The following is an 18,575-nucleotide window of genomic DNA, read 5'->3' as shown; positions in this document are numbered from 1 at the left end:
TACTGTACATTCCAAAGGACAAAGTAATAGAATTCACACAAATAATCCTGTTTACCTCAGGATAACATGCCTTCAATAGTTCATAATTGTTTTAATATTTTGTTGTAGTGCATGAATTCCTACTTTGTCCTGAATTGTAAAACAGGTCTTCAGGAACATCCTCCAGGGTCTCTCATGCTGTCTCTGGTCCATCGGGCAGTCCTTATTGTCGAGCCCTGCATGATGTCAGCTTTTCAAACAGGCAGAATGAGGGTCTCATAAAACTGTGTTGCTAATTCATTGAATTCTTCGATGCACCTAATTGCATTATGAACCAAGGTTATGAAGGAAAAGTTTACCCAAAAATGATTCGTAATGTACGGAGCCCTTTTAGGGAAATGGGGTGGAAAAAGTATGAAAGGGAAGAGAAAAATATTTTTTAAAGCTTTTGCGTTATCTCGCAAAAGTTTTGCGTTCCCCCGAGAAACATTGCGTTCCCTCGCAAAACTTTTGCATTCTCTCGCAAACATATTTGCTTTATCTCGCAAAACTTTTACGTTCTCTCGCAAACATATTTGCGTTATCTCGCAAAACCTGTTGTCCCGCTCTGTACATTAACAACGGAGCGGTTCAGAGTAGATTCCCGGACCAATAACTCATGAGCTAAACGTTGTTATAACACAAATAACACATAATTCCTTAGACAATGATCTACCAACCCAGTCTTCCTCAAAACGAGAATATAAATTGATCTTTATATGAGCAGGCGACATGGACAAGTCCAAAGAAACCGTCTGCAAAGTGACTGTAAATCCGAAAAGCGTTACTACAAAAATAGTCATTAATAACTTAAATGTTACACACTGTGGTCTCACCAAATTCAGTTTACACATTAATGCTCTCCTGCTGAATTTAAACTGGTTTTAGTTATACAACAGTATGTAGCACTGAAGTTAATGACTATTTTTCGTAACCTAATGATCTTCGGGTTTTGCACTTTACAGATGATCCCTTCGGTCTTGTCTCAGCCGGCTCCCGCCTGAGATCAATACAAGGCTTGATTTGTGGAAAATTAAGTTAAAATTCATTGTTTACGTTAAATAGAATGAGGTGTCATTTGTGTTATAAGAACGTTTAGCTCACGAGTTATTGGTCCGGGAATCTGCGACTATAGACCAATGTTTATGTACGGAGCTAGTCTTAAATTCTGCCAGCAGGACATTAAACATGAAGTGTTTGTCAGAACTCGCAAAATGTGTTTGCGAGATAACGCAAATGTGTTTGCGAGATAACGCAAAAGTTTTGCGAGATAACGCAAATGTGTTTGCGAGAGAACGCAAACATGTTTGCGAGAGAACGCAAACATGTTTGCGAGAGGACGCAAACATGTTTGCGAGAGGTAATGCAAAACCTTTAAAAATATATTTTCTCTTCCCTCTCATATTTTTTCCACCCCATGTCCCTAAAGGGGCTCCGTAGTAATGCGTGGTTGAAGTTTACATCATCAAAAACGGTCAAAGTCCGTTCCAGTACTCAAAGAACACAAGAACAAAGAGTGCATGAAAGTACCGGGATGTGTTCTCAATATCAAGGATGCATCGGCTTGATTCCCAGAAGTCACTGTGGTGCGTCCATCTAAGTTCGTTTTTCCGAAGCTGCCTCGCAAGACCTGTCTCCAACTCAACTCAACTCAACTTTATTTATATAGCGCTTTTACAATTTTCATTGTTACAAAGCAGCTGTACATGAGACATATTGACTATAAGCAAAATAATTAAAGTTGTACCTGCAAAAACAAGAAAACATGAAACTCCATGTGAACACAAGTCCGTTCTTTGCGTTTTTGGAAGTGAGAAACGGCCTAGTGAGTGCATGAGGAATCCGCCTTTTTCTCTTATATTATTGGTGGTTGGCATAACAACTTGGTGCATTACCGCCACCAACTGTTTCGGGTGTGTGGAGCATGTCATTCACTTAACCAGCCACTCAAAAGCAAACAGAAGATTATATGTTTATTTATATCAAAGGTATATTTGTGTATTCCCCGTCCCGCCCACTCCCGCTGACATTTTTTCCTGTCCTGTTCCAGTCATGTGATTAATAGTGATTTTGTTTCCAATCCTGCTGACAAAAATTGTCTGCCTCTAGTGTAAACGCACGCACATATTCCAGAAAATCACTGGCGTGTGAATGAACAAAATCTAACGATCGCGTGACAAATTCCAGACAAATTTTACGTGAATTTCAAGGATCTGGAATTCTGGATTTACATTTAGTCATTTAGCAGATGCTTTTATCCAAAGCAACTTACAAAGTAGGGGAAAACAATAGAAGCAATTTGTGCAACAAAAGAACAACAATGCATAGGTGCAGTAAAACTGGTCTCAGTTAGCCTACCACAGTGTACGAAGCTAAGAAATTCTTTTTTTGGGGGGGATAGGAAAGTAGAAAAGAAGTAGAAGACTGTATTAATGGGTCAGATGTTGACCGAAGAGATGTGTTTTTAACCAATTCTTAAAGACAACTACAGAATACGCTGATCTTTTGCCAAGAGAGAGATCGTTCCAGTGTCGTGGAACACATCCGGAGAAAGTGCGTGAGAGGGATTTTCTTTCCCCCTTTGTGGGTTGTTGCTGGAAGAGGTGTTAGTGAGGCCAGCAGGGGGTGGTCACCCTGTTGTCTGTGTGGGTCCTAATGCCCCAGTATAGTAACGGGGACACTATACTGTCAAAAAAGCACCGTCCGTTGAGACTAAACCTAGGTCCTGACTCTCTGTGGTCATTAAAAAATTCGCCCAATCACCTCTATACATCATCATGGCCTCCTAATCATCCCCATATGTACTAATTGGCTTAATCACTCTGTCTCCTCTCCACTAATAAGATGGTGTGTGGTGGGCTGCCCTCCCATCATCCAGGTGGATGCTGCACATTGGTGGTTAGGGCTGAAATGATTAGTTGACATTATCGATAAAGTTGACAGTAAAAAAATTTCAATAAATAATTTTGTTGTCGAGTAGTCGTTTGATTTCATATGATGTATTTTAAGGGCCCGCAATAATGTGGTTTGACCTGTAGGGTGCTGTTGCGCGACTATCCTTCTAGAGTCAACGGAATAGAACACACCGCTTAGCAAAGCAAGCTGAACAAGCGGAGCGGTCTAGCTGTGACGATTGATTTGAGCATAAACCGATCGCCACAGAGAGAGACTTTTTGCATTTTACGCCTATTTCACCTAACACAGTAACCTACCTTCTGTCAGTTTATTGGCACATGTGTAATATGTGATGGGTGCACATCCTTACTGTGGATTTAAAGCGCGTCCAGACAGAGCGAGCATTTTGCAGTGATGGAGGAGGAAATGTAACGTTACTGCAGACTCTTTCTTGACCCCCAAAATTCATGTCCTCATAGAAGCTGAAGTGTAAATGCTGCATCTATACCTGCATGACAGGATCAAACGTCCTTGCTGAATAAAAAACTGAACCCTGCCCAAGACACAATAGAAAATGTAATGGATTTAATTGTTATAATAGTATTGTGGAATTGGTTTTAATGAAAAGTATAATTGTCTAATGTCTATTTGGTATGTAATTAATTCTATTGGTGGGAATAATGCCCAAAACACACTACAAAAATACATTTTGTAACATTTTTATAATATTATTTTAATGGAAAGCATTTGAATTTCTGTGATGGGTTCTATTGGGTTTGCATTGTTTTTTTCAGCTGGGTTATGTTTGTCTAAAATCATGTAATCGATCAGTCGTTAAAATCATTAGAACATCATTATTTTAAAATCGACATTAAATGCAGTTGTGTCATGGTTCTGCCCCACCTTGTCTTGCTTCTCTTGACCTAGTGGCAGAACCATGATAGAACCTCTTGTTTTATGTGGAGAGTGACGTTTTGTCCCTGATGGTCTTCCACTCTCCGGTGTGGCGTCTCTGTTCCCGCCCTTTCGTCTCGTTATTGTTTGTTAATTAGTTCATGTCCTGCACCTGTCCCCTCTTGATTTATCCCCTTTATAATGCCCTTGTGTCTTCTGTCTCGTGCTGGTTCATTGTTCTGTTGTGTTCTGTTTGTGTCATGTGGGTGAGTTACTGTTCTGTAGTTAGTTTAGTTTATTGTGGTTATGTCAAGTGTTGTTATTATTTCTAGTCTAGTTAGTCCCTGTCCTTGTTGCTATGTTTTGTTATGTTCCCCCACGTGGGTCTTTGTTTTGTATTTTTTAGTTATAATTAAAGTCTGTCTTGTTAACCCCTTACCCGCTGTCTGCACTTGGGTCCTCTGTCCTTGTCCTCACCACCCACGTTCGTGACACAGTTGTATACAAATTAGGGCTGCAACTAACAATTATTTTGATAATCGATTAGTTGGACAATTATTTTTTTCAATTATTCGATTAATCGGATAAAATGTAATTACATCTTTTGCTTATAATAAGTAAATCAGATATGGGAAAAGTATACACAACTGAACTCATTAGCCTTCTCCCAAAATGTTGTGAATGTCTCCATAATTAACACACCTGGTGAGTTGATTCATGTGTGTCATATTAGAAGCAACTGACAATAGTCTCTCCCAAACGTGGGAGCGAGGGGAGGGTCGGCCAAGGAAATCATTTTTTGTGCCATGAAAAGTGAGATATTTGTCATTCAAATGTAGTGAAGTACAGTAAAAAGTAAAAGTAATACTTAAGTACAAATACTCAAAAAGTGTACTTAAGTACAGTACTCAAGTAAATGTACTTCGTTACCCACCTCTGAACTAAATAAACCACCAAATCAGGGTATTTAGCCTAATATGTACTTTGCAAAGTGAAAACGCCACAAATTGGGTTTTACTAATATAATCTTTAATTTTGTAATTTAAAACACCTCTCCCCTTTAAACTTTAAAACTGCGCAGCTTGAAGAGATCCATGCAGAACACGTCGGACTTTAAAACTGCGCACCTCGCGCTGCACGGAGAGACGCACGCACCGAGAGACACGTCTGACTTTAAAACTGCGCAACATGTGCCACACGGAGAGACGCATCCATGGAGAGACACGTCTGACTTTAAAACTGCGTACCTCGCGCTGCATGGAGAGACACGTGTGACTTTAAAACTGCGTACCTCGCGCTGCATGGAGAGACACGTGTGACTTTCAAACTGCGCACCTCGCGCTTCTCGGAGAGACGCATGCACCGAGAGACACGTCTGACTTTAAAACTGCGCACCTCGCGCTGCACAGAGAGACGCATGCACCGAGAGACACGTCTGACTTTAAAACTGCGCAACTTGTGCCGCATGGAGATGCATAGAGACACGTCTGACTTTAAAACTGCGTACCTCGCGCTGCACGGAGAGACACGTCTGACTTTAAAACTGCGCACCTCGCACTGCACAGAGAGACGCATGCACCGAGAGACACGTCTGACTTTAAAACTGCGCAACTTGTGCCACATGGAGACGCATCCACGGAGAGACACATCTGACTTTAAAACTGCGCATCTCGCGCTGCACGAAGAGACGCATCCACAGAGAACCACGTCTGACATTTAAAACTGCGCAGCTCATGCTGCACGGAGAGACACATCTAAAACGGTAATTTTAAAAGGTAAGAAGACGCGCTTGATTTGTAACTGCTCAGCTCGCAAGTGACGTCACAGACCAACTAATCGATAATGAAATTCGTTGACAATGAATTTCATTATCGATTATTGTCGATTTTATCGATTAGTTGTTGCAGCCCTAATACAAATCATTATTCGATTATCAAAATAAGTGTTTGTTGCAGCCCTATTGGTGGTGGTTGAGGAGATTACTCCCTTCCATGTTAAGCGCCCAGTAGTACCCAGAAAAGCACTATATAAATGTAATGAATTATTATTTTTATATTATTTAGTAAATGTGATAAAACTAAAGACTCTTCGGAGATATAAAGAATGTAAAACTACTCTAGATTAACATGAGATTGGCAGAAACTGTGTGTGTTATGTCCGCTTTAAAGATTATTACTGAACTCGGACAAAACGGAAGTGTTACTTATTGGACCGAAAACTGCTATAAGTAACAACCAAGAATACTGTTTAACTATTGACGGATGTTCCATAAAACCCTCGTCGTCAGCAAAGAATCTTGGCGTTCTATTCGATAGTAATCTGTCATTTGAGAGCCACGTCGCCAACACCTGTAAAATTGCGTTTTTCCATTTTAAGAATATATCTAAACTACGTCATATGCTGTCAATCTCAGATGCAGAGAAGTTAATTCATGCATTCATGACATCAAGACTAGATTACTGTAATGCACTGTTAGGTGGTTGCCCTGCAGGCTTATTACAAAAACTCCAATTGGTCCAAAACGCGGCAGCTCGAGTTCTTACACGTACAAAAAAGTATGAACATATTAGCCCGGTTCTGTCAACCTTGCACTGGTTACCTATAAAGCATCGCGTTAACTTTAAAATCTTGCTTATTACCTATAAAGCCTTACATGGTTTAGCTCCTCAGTACTTGAATGAACTCCTTTTGTATTACAGTCCTTCACGTGCATTACGCTCTCAGGCGTCCTGTCAGTTGGTAATACCTAGAATTTCAAAATCAAGTGCAGGTGGTAGATCCTTTTCCTATCTAGCGCCTAAACTTTGGAATAGTCTTCCCTGCACTGTCCGGGAGGCAGACACACTCTGTCAGTTTAAATCTAGACTAAAGACGCATCTTTTTAATCTTGCATACACTACTCTTCCATAATATAAATCTTCAGAGGGTTTAGGCTGCATTAGTTAGATCAACCGGAACCAAAAACACAACTGATGTACTTGTTGCATCAAAGAGTACAGAACAGTACTCTACTCTCAGCCAGTCTTGTCTCATTGTTCCAAGGTTACCACAGCGAGCAGGATGCAGTTCATGGCCTGACCTGATGGTAGAGCGGAGAATGGGAAGTGGGGACCTGACAAGAGCTGAGATGATAGAGCTGGATAAAGAAGGACGCGGTCTCTTGACATGTCTTCACCACAAAACTTCAAATGCTATTAGATTATTAATGATAATCTTAAACTATAATTTATTTTATTATTAAGTTTATTTATTTTATTTAGCCTTGTTGTGCAAGTTCTCTGGAGCTTGTGCAGAGGCAGCAGCTTTTGCCAGAGGGGAACTGGAATCCCCTGGTTGGGCCTGGGTTCTCCTGAGGTTTTTTTTCTCGATTAGAGTTTTGGGTTCCTCGCCACCGTTTGCATACTGTTTTTGCACTATCTGCCTGACCGGGGGGGCTGCTTTAGAATCTTAAAGTTTTACTTAATTAATATTGCATATAGGAATTTATTATCTGTTATATTTGACCTGTGCTTCTCTCTCCTTTATCCTAAATGTGTGCTCTCACTGAGCGTGTGTGTGTGTGCGTACTTGTCTGTGTACGTACGTGTGTGTGTGTGTGTTGTGTGTGTGTGCGTGCGCATCCGTGTGTGTGTGTGTCTCTGTGTCTGTGTGTGTTGGTGCGTGTTGTGTGTGTGGAGTGTTTTGTGTGTGGGTGTGTCTGTCTTCTGTGTTTTCAACCTTTTCTTGTTTTTGCAGGTACAACTTTGATTGTTTTGCTTGTAGTCAATGTGTCTCATGTACAGCTGCTTTGTAACAATGAAAATTGTAAAAGCGCTATATAAATAAAGTTGAGTTGAGTTGAGTTGAGTAAAGATGGGGATCCCTTTACAAGCCACAGTGGTATAAGTTAACATTGACTGCCCTGCCAGTGCTCACTGAAACAGCACAGAAAATTTTGTGAATATTGCCCAGGACTGAGACTAAAAAACAGCCTGGTAAATCTTTGCTAAGAGCAGCAGTCTGTCAGTTTTTTTCTGTCAGTTGTTTTCCGGACGTATCCCCTTCCGTTCATTTTTCTTCTTTCTTTTGAGTGGCGGATTGGTGTCCTGAACACATGCCGCCACCTACTGCTCAGCTCCGTTCATTTGCGTTCTGGCCACATTTAAAAGAGGCCATCCGGGAAATGTCCCAATATGACAGATAGACAGTCCGGTCGGCCCGCAACATTCATTCAAAAGTAACTTCATTAAATCCATTAAAGAATCGCTTTATTCTTCAGCAATGTGGAAGTACATTGCAGTTTTTGACCTGCCAGACTCTCGCAGGTGATTCACGCATCTCTCTCTCAACTAAATGGAAACATTTGGGTCTAATTTATCTCTGTGTCGCATTTAAAGCAGAGGTGTGCTAGAACTAGCGAGACGGAACTGTAGGAAATAACTCATTTTCACCCGTCTGTTCAAAAATTGTAATGTTAACATCAATAACAGCTTTAACTTGTTTTAAAGCGACCCTAACACACGCGGTTTCTGCCAATCTCATATTAATCTTGAGTACCTATAGAGTAGTATTGCATACTTTGTGTCTTCGAAGAGTATTTAGTTTGATCACATTTATAAAAGATGGATACAGCTGTACGATTTTTTCCGAAAGCATAAGGCACGTGCGGGGGGAGGGGTAGGCTGAACTAAAGCACGTGCGCACCCATTGCCACCAAAACACAGACATCAGTTTCACTCACCGCATGCGGTTCATGTCCAGCATCTTTTAGCGCTGGGACGGCTCTATATATCCGTTTCAAACCATCTCCAAATCCAGCGTTATATCCACCATTTATTAGGGATGGGCGATATGGCCCTAAAACTCTATCACGATAATTCCTGATATTTGTTGCGATAACGATAAAAATGACGATATACCCATAACGCCATCCATAGTAGCTGCATGTAGTCTAGACCCTCAGAAAAACCAATATTATCAAAAAGTAAAACTTACCCCAAATCAAACAGCTCCTAAAATATACCTACAGTGTTTTTGTAAATATAAAATATAATAGTGAGATTCGACGTCAAAAGGTTGTAGTAAAGAAAAGTTAAATGAACTAAAGCTCAATAAACACATCATGTCATACCTAAAACTGTATATATTCTATTGTTGGGTGGAAACGATCGATCGCATCACGTTGTCAATCACTTTCTTCTGAACTGTGTGAACCTTCTCTTCTCACAGCAACATACACTGAATCTGTCTATGACTCAGAAAAATGCGGATAAAAAAAATCTAATTAAATAATCCATGCTTTTATATGCACTCATATACTTATATGCGCTCATAAACGTATTTAAAATAACGTAATACAAACTCGCATATTGTACTGTATGTAAACAGGCAGCAGTGCTGTGTCGCTATGAAAGCACATGTGGGTGCGAGCTGCGTACGGGACGCTCCGTTCATCCTGTATATAGGCAAGAAATCATATTAAACAATTTGCGCACTCGCACATAACATCTAACGAATGTTTAAATAAATACTTTTAGCCAAACTAAATGTTGTGGTGTAACGTATTATGACTATCAACAAATACTTAACAAACAAATTAAATAAAACGAAAGTGAAACTAAACATTAACTCAGATGCATCTATAGTGCCAACCTAAACGAGATTTAGAGCTCGTCTTTTAGTGCAAACTCTTTCTCAGCTTCACGTCCGCCCTCCGCTATACCCGTTTTCGCTTCACATATGAGCTGTGAATGGGTCTCACAAAGAAATACGTCATCAACTAGAATTTATTGTTTATATCGCGGGAAGACTAATTCCTATCGTGTAGGGAATTTCTACCGGTATATCGCAAACGATATAATATCGCCCATCCCTACCATTTATATAACATTCATCACCCAAATGAAGTGAACAAACAAACACCTGAACTTTGCGAATGTATGCTCTCTCTCTCTCTCTCCTGCACACAAATGAAAGTGACGTCTGCGCATGCTCCTTCTCCTGCTCTCCTTGCTGTTGCATGGGCGTGCCGCGTGCTTTTCCGGGAGAATTGTCCAATAAGGGACTAAGAAATTTGTTACGAACCAGTTTTATTTGTTCGAAAAAACCTTTCTGAAACCTGTATGATCGATGTAATTCATGTCCGGCATCTTTTAGCACTGGGACCACGCCATCTATCAGTTTCAAACGATCTCCAAATCCAGCGTTTTATCCACCGTTTATATAACATCCATCACTGAAATGCCGTTAACAAACAGACACACACACCTAAACTTCACTACCACAAGAGTAACAATCTTGACCCATCGCAGATAACCTTGATTTGTAAGCGGGTCTCGCTCGTCGGTTGGCTTGTGGGTGGGCTCTTTCGCCTTCGCCTGGCTTTTGGCAAATAAAAGAAATTAGAAATTAGAAACTTTCCGAAACAAGTTGGAGTGCTGGGGGAGTGTATCAAGTACAGAAATACTACATCATACATCCAACTAGTTTTTTAACAAGTTGACCATGTTAAGCATGAGAAGCCAGCACGTTTAACATAAACTCAACTCAACTTTATTTATATAGCGCTTTTTACAATTTTCATTGTTACAAAGCAGCTGTACATAAGACATATTGACTATAAGCAAACCAATTAAAGTTGTACCTGCAAAAACAAGAAAAAGGTGAAAACAAAGAAGACAGACATACCCACATACAAAACACTCCACACACACAATATGCACACGTACTAACACACATACACACACACACACGGACGCACACGCACACACACACGTACACAGACAAGTACGCTCACACACACAGACACGCACACGCGCAGACACACACACACACACACACACACACACACACACAGTGAGAGCACACATTTAAGATACAGGAGAGAGAAGCATAGGTCAAATATAACAGACTATAAATTCCTATATGCAATATTAATTAAGTAAAATTTTAAAATTCTAATAAAATTCTAAAGCAGCCCCCCCGGCCAGGCAGATGCAAAACATTATGCAAACGGTGGCGAGGAACCCAAAACTCTAATCGAGAAAAAAAACCTCAGGAGAACCCAGGCCCAACCAGGGGATTCCAGTTCCCCTCTGGCAAAAGCTGCTGCCTCTGCACAAGCTCCAGAGAGCTTGCACAAGGCTAAATAAAATAAATAAATTTACTAATAAGGAAAATTATAGTTTAAGATTATCAATAATAATCTAATAGCATTTGAAATTATGTGGTGAGGACGTGTCAGGTGACCGCGTCCTTCTTTATCCAGCTCTATCATATCAGCTCTTGTCAGGTCGCAGCTTCCCATTCTCCGCTCTACCATCAGGTCAGGCCATGAAGACGTGTCAGGTGACCGCGTCCTTCTTTATCCAGCTCTATCATCTCAGCTCTTGTCAGGTCGCCGCTTCCCATTCTCCGCTCTACCATCAGGTCAGGGCATGAACTGCGTCCTGCTTGCTGTGGTAACCTTGGAACAATGAGACAAGACTGGCTGAGAGTAGAGTACTGTTCTGCACTCTTTGATGCAACAAGTACATCAGTTGTGTTTTTGGTTCCGGTTGATCTAACTAATGCAGCCTAAACCCTCAGAGGATTTATATTATGGAAGTCTAGTGTATGCAAAATTAAAAAGATGCGTCTTTAGTCTAGATTTAAACTGACAGAGTGTGTCTGCCTCCCGTACAGTGCAGGGAAGACTATTCCCAAGTTTAGGCGCTAGATAGAAGAAGGATCTACCACCTGCACTTGATTTTGAAATTCTAGGTATTACCAACTGACAGGACGCCTGAGAGCGTAATGCACGTGAAGGACTGTAATACAAAAGGAGTTCATTCAAGTACCGAGGAGCTAAACCATGTAGGGCTTTATAGGTAATAAGCAAGATTTTAAAGTTAACGCGATGCTTTATAGGTAACCAGTGCAAGGTCGACAGAACCGGGCTAATATGTTCATACTTATTTGTACGTGTAAGAACTCGAGCTGCCGCGTTTTGGACCAGTTGGAGTGGTCCAATCCACCAGTGCTATGTACAAAAAAAACTTACAAATTTTGTTATTTAGTGAGTCATCTAAATAAATAACAGAGTTAATCTGGATGTTTTTATATTCTTTGTGTCCAGTTTATGGTCCTGTGATTGAAGTGTAAGCATTTCTGCAATATCTCCATAACATGCATCTTTCATTTATAACTCCTACACCATGTTTGAAAAACGTCAGCATTGTTTTTAGTGATAGACAATGTGCACTTGTCTTTCAGAGAACCCCTCTCATCAGAATGAGGTCGCCCCGGCGGACCCTGAACTCCACGGCCATGTGTCTCCTGTACAGCGGGAGGAACCCATCTCCACATATTTGGAGGAGAAGGTTCCCATCCCCGATGATGACGTCTCAAAGGTACCCACCACTGAATATGGGAGATAAGTTGAGCGATGCGAGGGTCATGTCAGAGCAAAAGTATGTGTGCACACGTTTGATCAGCAGAATCAGGAAATTAGAGTTTAGAGTATAGAAATCAAAGTGAATGACAGAAAAGTATGCGAGTGAGGTCTCTCAGTCATCATTGGTGGCTATGTTATGTTAAGTCAAACGAAGTAAACAGAAGACAGATATGATGTTTATAATTATTTGCGCAGTCTGGGTAAGTGAGTACATGGAGTAAACTTTTTCAAAGGGTAACATAAATGTCACATTCAGAATGTGGAGCACTAATAATGCTGATCAGTAGGGATGCACCGAAATGAAAATTCTTGGCCGAAGCCGAACATGATGTGAAACACTTGGCCAAAGGCCAAATAATACCGTACACCGAACATGGTTTTTTGCATTTCTTCTATTTATTAAGCCATTTTTTTCACTATAGAACAAACTGAATAGTCAAAATGTGCTTTTTATAATTTGTCTTGCTTTTCAATAAAATACAATACAACTTAATATAAAATTGAGCAAAACAAAGTAAATTCAAACAAGAAATTGAGCCCTCTCCCTTCATGAATAGCCTATATTAATTAGGCCTATAATTGACTGCTAAACGAATGTAATGTAAGTTACTCTGTACCCCTACAACAAAACAGTTAATTAAAACAGTCATTCCACATTAGGCCTATAAGCTAAAAATATGAATAAACTAAAAGTGTTGGATTATTATAGGCTACATTGCAAAATGATTTGAGAAAAAAAACATCCAATGTTAGCAATTCTGACTGATGCTGACTGACAACCATATCAGTTCACGTCTCTCCTCCAAACTCCACCCACAAAAGCTGACTGTTCTCTCAGAAGGTGCACTCGTGGCCGGGATGCACAGAACATACTTTGACAAGTTGTTTAGTACAGGGAACTGTGTGCACGCGACCACTGTATGATGTCAAAGGATGTTGCGAGCGGCAGGGCTACTGTCAGACAGCCCGCTTCCGTCTGAAGTAAAGTTACCGACTGGTAAAGACGCTTTCATTTGGAAATTTACTTCCGTGCGGCAAGTCCCGTGCTGTGTCTTTCTCTGACACTTTAAAATGTCTCTCTCTCTCTCTCTCTCTCTCTCTCTCTCTCTCTCTCTCTCTCTCTCTTTCTCTCTCTCTCTCTCTCTGCGCTGGTTGCTGCTTGATCGTATCAAGAGTCATGTTCGGTAAAATTTATTCGGCCATTTCACATATTCATTAACATTTTCGGTGGCCGAACATTCGGTGCATCCCTACTGATCAGTCAAGGAAGGGATAGTGTACATTCATTTTTTTGTTTATCTCAGTCAATGTTTTCCAGAGACTCATTTAAATAAAGAGGTTTCAACTGTGTTTTATTAAACACACACAAATGATCTGCTCTGTACCAGACACATTGATGTTCTAACAGAGATCAGACAGTCATCTTACAGTATCTCACAAAAGTGAGTACACCCCTCACATTTTAGTAAATATTTTATTATATCTTTTCATGTGGCAACACTGAAGAAATGATACTTTGCTACAATGTAAAGTGAGTGTACAGCTTGTATAATAACAGTGTACATTTGCTGTCCCCTCAAAATAACACAACACACAGCCATTAATGTCTAAACCGCTGGCAACAAAAGTAAGTACACCCCTAAGTGAAAATGTCCAAATTGTAAAGTAGTTTACACTCACTACTTTACATTATAACAGTGTCGTTTCTTCAGTGTTGTCACATGAAAAGATATAATCAAATATTTACAAAAATGTGAAGGGTGGTGAAAATGGCAAAATTCGCTCTGCACCGCACGGCCTGCCCCTGACAAACAGAAACCATTCAGTCACCACCGGATGGCAGGTTTTCACCCAGCTTGGCTTCGTTCCATCCACACCGCGAGACATAATGAACCATCAAAACATCAGACTATTTATGTAGTTAAAATCGAGCTGCACGTCTACATAACTGAGCTGTACACACTCAGGGACATTTATGTTGATTATATTTTGCCGATATCTTACAATATCTTTATTTAGTGCCAAACGCGCTTCATTTGAACCCTTTCTGCTCCATGAGCGCTGCTTCTCCCACCAAAGACGCATCGTAAATAAAGACCTGCAGACACCAAGAGCAGGTAAATAAATGGACACTTTTACTGTAATTCTTAAAGCAACACTAGAGAGTTTTTCGACCTTAAAATAATGTCTCTAAAATTATTTTAGTGGTAGGAATACTCTTAATTGGACAAATTTTATTGCCTCTGCTACCTTAGCAGCCGTATATAGCGGCTGAAATCACACTTGTAACTTTGGTGTGCAGGTAGGTTCACAAGCCCCGCCCATCACCTGCTTAACAGCATACGTCACGTTTTTAGTAAGGCAACAGCTAACAATAAGACGAAACGATCTAGTTCAACGCAAGTCTCCAAACCATCACCATGGCAGAGAAAGCAAAAAAACAAAGAGGAAAAGAGAGAGAGTGATCGGACACGAGCCCGAATATCTGACGGACTTACACTCGGTGGCGCGAGCTGCAAGAGGCAATGGGTTGCAAAACTGATGGAGACCTAGCCTTCCTTCTACTGGATTTGAAAGTCTTATACAGACGTGCTCAAATTTGTTGGTACCCTTACAGCTCATTGAGATAATGCTTAATTCCTCCTGAAGAGTGATGAAATTAAAAGCTATTGTATCATATATACTTGCATGCCTTTGGTATGTCATAGAATAACGCAAAGAAGCTGTGGAAAGAGATGAATTATTGCTTATTCTACAAACATATATTCTAAAATGGCCTTTATACATTTGTTGGTACCCCTTAGAAAAGATAATACATAATTGGATTATAGTGATATTTCAAACTAATTAGTTTCTTTAATTAGTATCACACATGTATCCAATCTTGTAATCAGTCATTCAGCCTATTTAAATGGAGAGAAGTAGTCACTGTGCTGTTTGGTATAATTGTGTGCACCACACTGAACATGGACCAGAGAAAGCAAAGGATAGAGTTGTCTGAGGAGCTCAGAAAGAAAATAATAGACAAGCATGGTAAAGGCTACAAGACCATCTCCAAGCAGCTCGATGTTCCTGTGACAACAGTTGCAAATATTATTAAGAAGTTTAAGGTCCATGGAATTGTAGCCAACCTACCTGGGCACGGCCGCAAGAGGAAAATCAACAGCCAGATTGAACAGAAGGATAGTGCGAATGGTAGAAAAAGAACCAAGTATAGCTGCCAAAGAGTTACAAACTGAACTCCAAGGTGAAGGTACGTCAGTTTCTGATCGCACCATCCGTCGCTTTTTGAGCAAAAGTGGGCTCCATGCAGACCCAGGAGGACTCCACTTTTGAAAGAAAAACATAAAAAGGCCAGACTGGAATTTGCTAAAATTCATATTGACCTTTGGACAGATGAGTCAAAACTGGAGCTTTTTGGCAAGTCACATCAGCTCTATGTACCATACCTACAGTGAAACATGGAGGATGCTTGGTTATGTTTTGGGGATGCTTTTCTGCATCTGGCACCAGGTGCATCAGGTGCCTTGAATCTGTGAAGGGCACAATGAAATCTCAAGACTCAAGGCATTCTGGAGCGAAACGTACTGCCCAGTGTCAGAAAGCTCTGTCTCAGTCTGGGTCCTCCAACAGGATAATGACCCAAAACACACAGCTAAAATCACGCAAGAATGGATAAGAACAAAACATTGGGCTATTCTGAAATGGCCTTCTATGAGTCCTGATCTGAATCCTATCGAACATCTATGAAAAGCGCTGAAACTTGATATGACGAGAGCTTGGACATGCAGCTGAGAGGCATGCACTGACAGGATTGTCAGGCATGACAATCTGGCAGGCAGATTGACTGGCAGGCAGAGACACGGGCAGAAATGGTGGGGTCATCTTGTTGAAGAGAAATAAAGCTGCGTGTCATCTGCATAACAATGGTATGAGAACCCATGTGCCTTAATTATTGGAGGAGAGGAGCAAGAACTGATCTCTGAGGAACTCCAGTTGTCAGCTGGTGAGATCTGGACGTCTCGCCTCTCCAGGATACCTTAAAGGATCTGCCTGTGAGATAAGAGTCAAACCAGTTGAGTGCAGCTCCAGAGATGCCCAGTTTGGAGAGAGTGGACAGCAGGATCTGGTGGTTCTCAGTGTCAGATGTAGCAGAGAGATCAAGCAGAATAAGGACAGATGACAAGGATTTAGCCCTTGCCTGCCGTAGGTTTTCAACGACAAACAGGAGAGTAGTCTCCGTAGAATGTCCTTTCTTGAAGCCAGATTGCTGTCTGTCCAGAAGGTCGTGCTGTGAGAGATAGGCAGAGAGTTGGTTAAATACTACCCTTTCGAGGGCCTTGGAAAGGAAAGGCAGGAGTGAGATTGGTCTGTAGTTGCTGATCACTGAGGGGTTGAGTGTTGGTTACTTGAGTAAAAGTGTTACCAGGGCTTGTTTAAATGAGGTGGGGACAGTACCAGTGTTGATGGAGGTGTTTATGATGTGTGTGAGTTGAGGCAGTAGAGATGGAGAGATAGCCTGTAGGAGGTGGGAAGGGATTAGGTCGAGGGGACATGTAGTAGGCCGGGTGGAAAGGAGAATTTTGTCAGTCTCCGAGAGGGGAGAGAAAGAAGGGATGCATTGGTCTCCACTTTATCAGTAAAGAAGTTGGCAAAGTCATCAGCAGTCAGTGAGGTATTGGCGGGAGGTGGAGGGGGACAGAGAAGAGCGGAGAAAGTTGAGAAAAGTTGACGCGGGTTAGATGCAGTTTGGAAGTACTTGATTTTGGCTGTAGATATATCAGTAGCTAAGGAGTTAAGATGTTGATTCTTGAAGAAATCAGCAGGGTCTCTAGACTTGCGCCACTTCCTCTCGGCAGCCCTTAGCTTGGTCAGATGTTCACTTGGAAGAGTCTCAGAAAGCCAGGGCCAAGAGGGTGTAGCATGTGCAAGCCTAGAGGTAAGATGGCAGACACTGTCAAGACAGGATGTTAAGGTTGTACAGAGCTTATCAGTAGCTTCCTCAGCGTTGAGAGATGAGTAGTGGGTTGAGGTGGGTAGGGAGGAGGACACCACGGATGAAAAGCAAGTCAGAGAGAGGGAACGAAGATTACGATGGAAAGAAACGGGGTTGGGGGGAGGTGAGATTACAGGGAGTGTTACAGTGAACTTTATAAAGAAATGGTCAGAGACATGCAGGGGAGTAACTAGAATATTATTAGCGGTTCAGTTACGAGTCAGAACATGAACTAGCGGTTGTCCTCCTCTGTTGGTGGCAGGGGTGTTGGCCCTGTGAAGATCAAACGAGAAGTGGAGAGCTAAGAAGTTGGCTGCTTGTGGTTTGTCTAGGTGGATGTTGAAGTTGCCTAGCATTACTAGTGGAGTGCCGTCTTCAGTGATAGAGGACAGCAGCGTGTCAAGCTCAAGCCCTCGCTGTGTCTTTGCTCGGTGGAGTCGCGCAGGTAGAGTCGCAGGTCTTTACCTCGTCAGTCTTAGTTGCGCAGGGGGTCGCAGGTCTTTACCTCGTCAGTCTTAGTTGCGCAGGGGGTCGCAGGTCTTTACCTTGTCGGTCTTCACACAAGAAAGGCTGCACACTAGGCTGCCGTGTCAGAAATCAGTGCTAATATAATGCAGGCTCCCTGATAGCTTAATGGGTCAGTGATTGCTTCACAGCTGAGCCCACTTACTCAATTAACAGCTCAAGGCTTCAAAGTGACTAAAAGTGATGGGTGAAAAGTAACTCAAACTAGATGGCTAGGTGCTAACAACAGCTACTTAAACAACAGTTACATGCACAGTTTATGAAATGACATGATGTAACAGCGGTTTCTGCTTAGTCAACAAATTCACGTGCATCGCGCTGCCCACGGGGAAGCTTATACAGCGACAGTATTTACAATACTGATAACAGACAATTGCGCTTATCAACCACATGGGGGAACCATAAGCAAAAGTTATCTAGAGCTGCTTTAAGTAAATTAAAATGCAGCAGTAGCCTAACAAAGTATTTTTAGCTGTCAGTCAGTTTACTGTTTGCTATACAGGTTTGTGACAGATTACAAACCATAACATCTTGTATCTACATTTAGCATTAATGATATTAATAATATTAACACTATTAATGATCATCATGTTAAGAGCATTTCATAATGAATCATGTTCTAATCTGAGATTATTTAGAATCAGTTCTAGTATGAATGGCATGGAAAGGCTACTTGTTAGTAACTTTGTAAGTACTTCTGCTCATGATAAATTCATTTCAGTTGTTACATTTTGTTGTCGGTAGTTTTATTAATTATTAAAACAGACCACTAGGACTTCGCTTCAGCACCAGAGCCTACAACACATTTTCTCAGTTACCAGGCCTTTCTCTTTC

General features: G+C 41.2%; 1 protein-coding gene across 1 annotated transcript in view; it reads left to right on the top strand.

The window, feature by feature from the left end:
* The window catches only part of slc11a2 (solute carrier family 11 member 2), a 99,081-nt gene that overhangs the window by 31,451 nt on the left and 49,055 nt on the right, over positions 1 to 18,575 (top strand). Inside the window, exon 3 of the mRNA XM_057327185.1 lies at positions 12,040 to 12,176. Coding sequence (XP_057183168.1) covers positions 12,040 to 12,176 — 137 coding nt within the window. The remainder of the gene's footprint in view (positions 1 to 12,039; positions 12,177 to 18,575) is intronic.

This window comes from Triplophysa rosa, unplaced genomic scaffold, assembly GCF_024868665.1.
Source record: "Triplophysa rosa unplaced genomic scaffold, Trosa_1v2 scaffold183_ERROPOS166712, whole genome shotgun sequence".
NCBI classification, from domain to species: Eukaryota; Metazoa; Chordata; class Actinopteri; order Cypriniformes; family Nemacheilidae; genus Triplophysa; species Triplophysa rosa.
The sequence above is the reverse complement of the archived record's forward strand: the minus strand, read 5'-3'. Positions and strand labels throughout refer to the sequence as shown.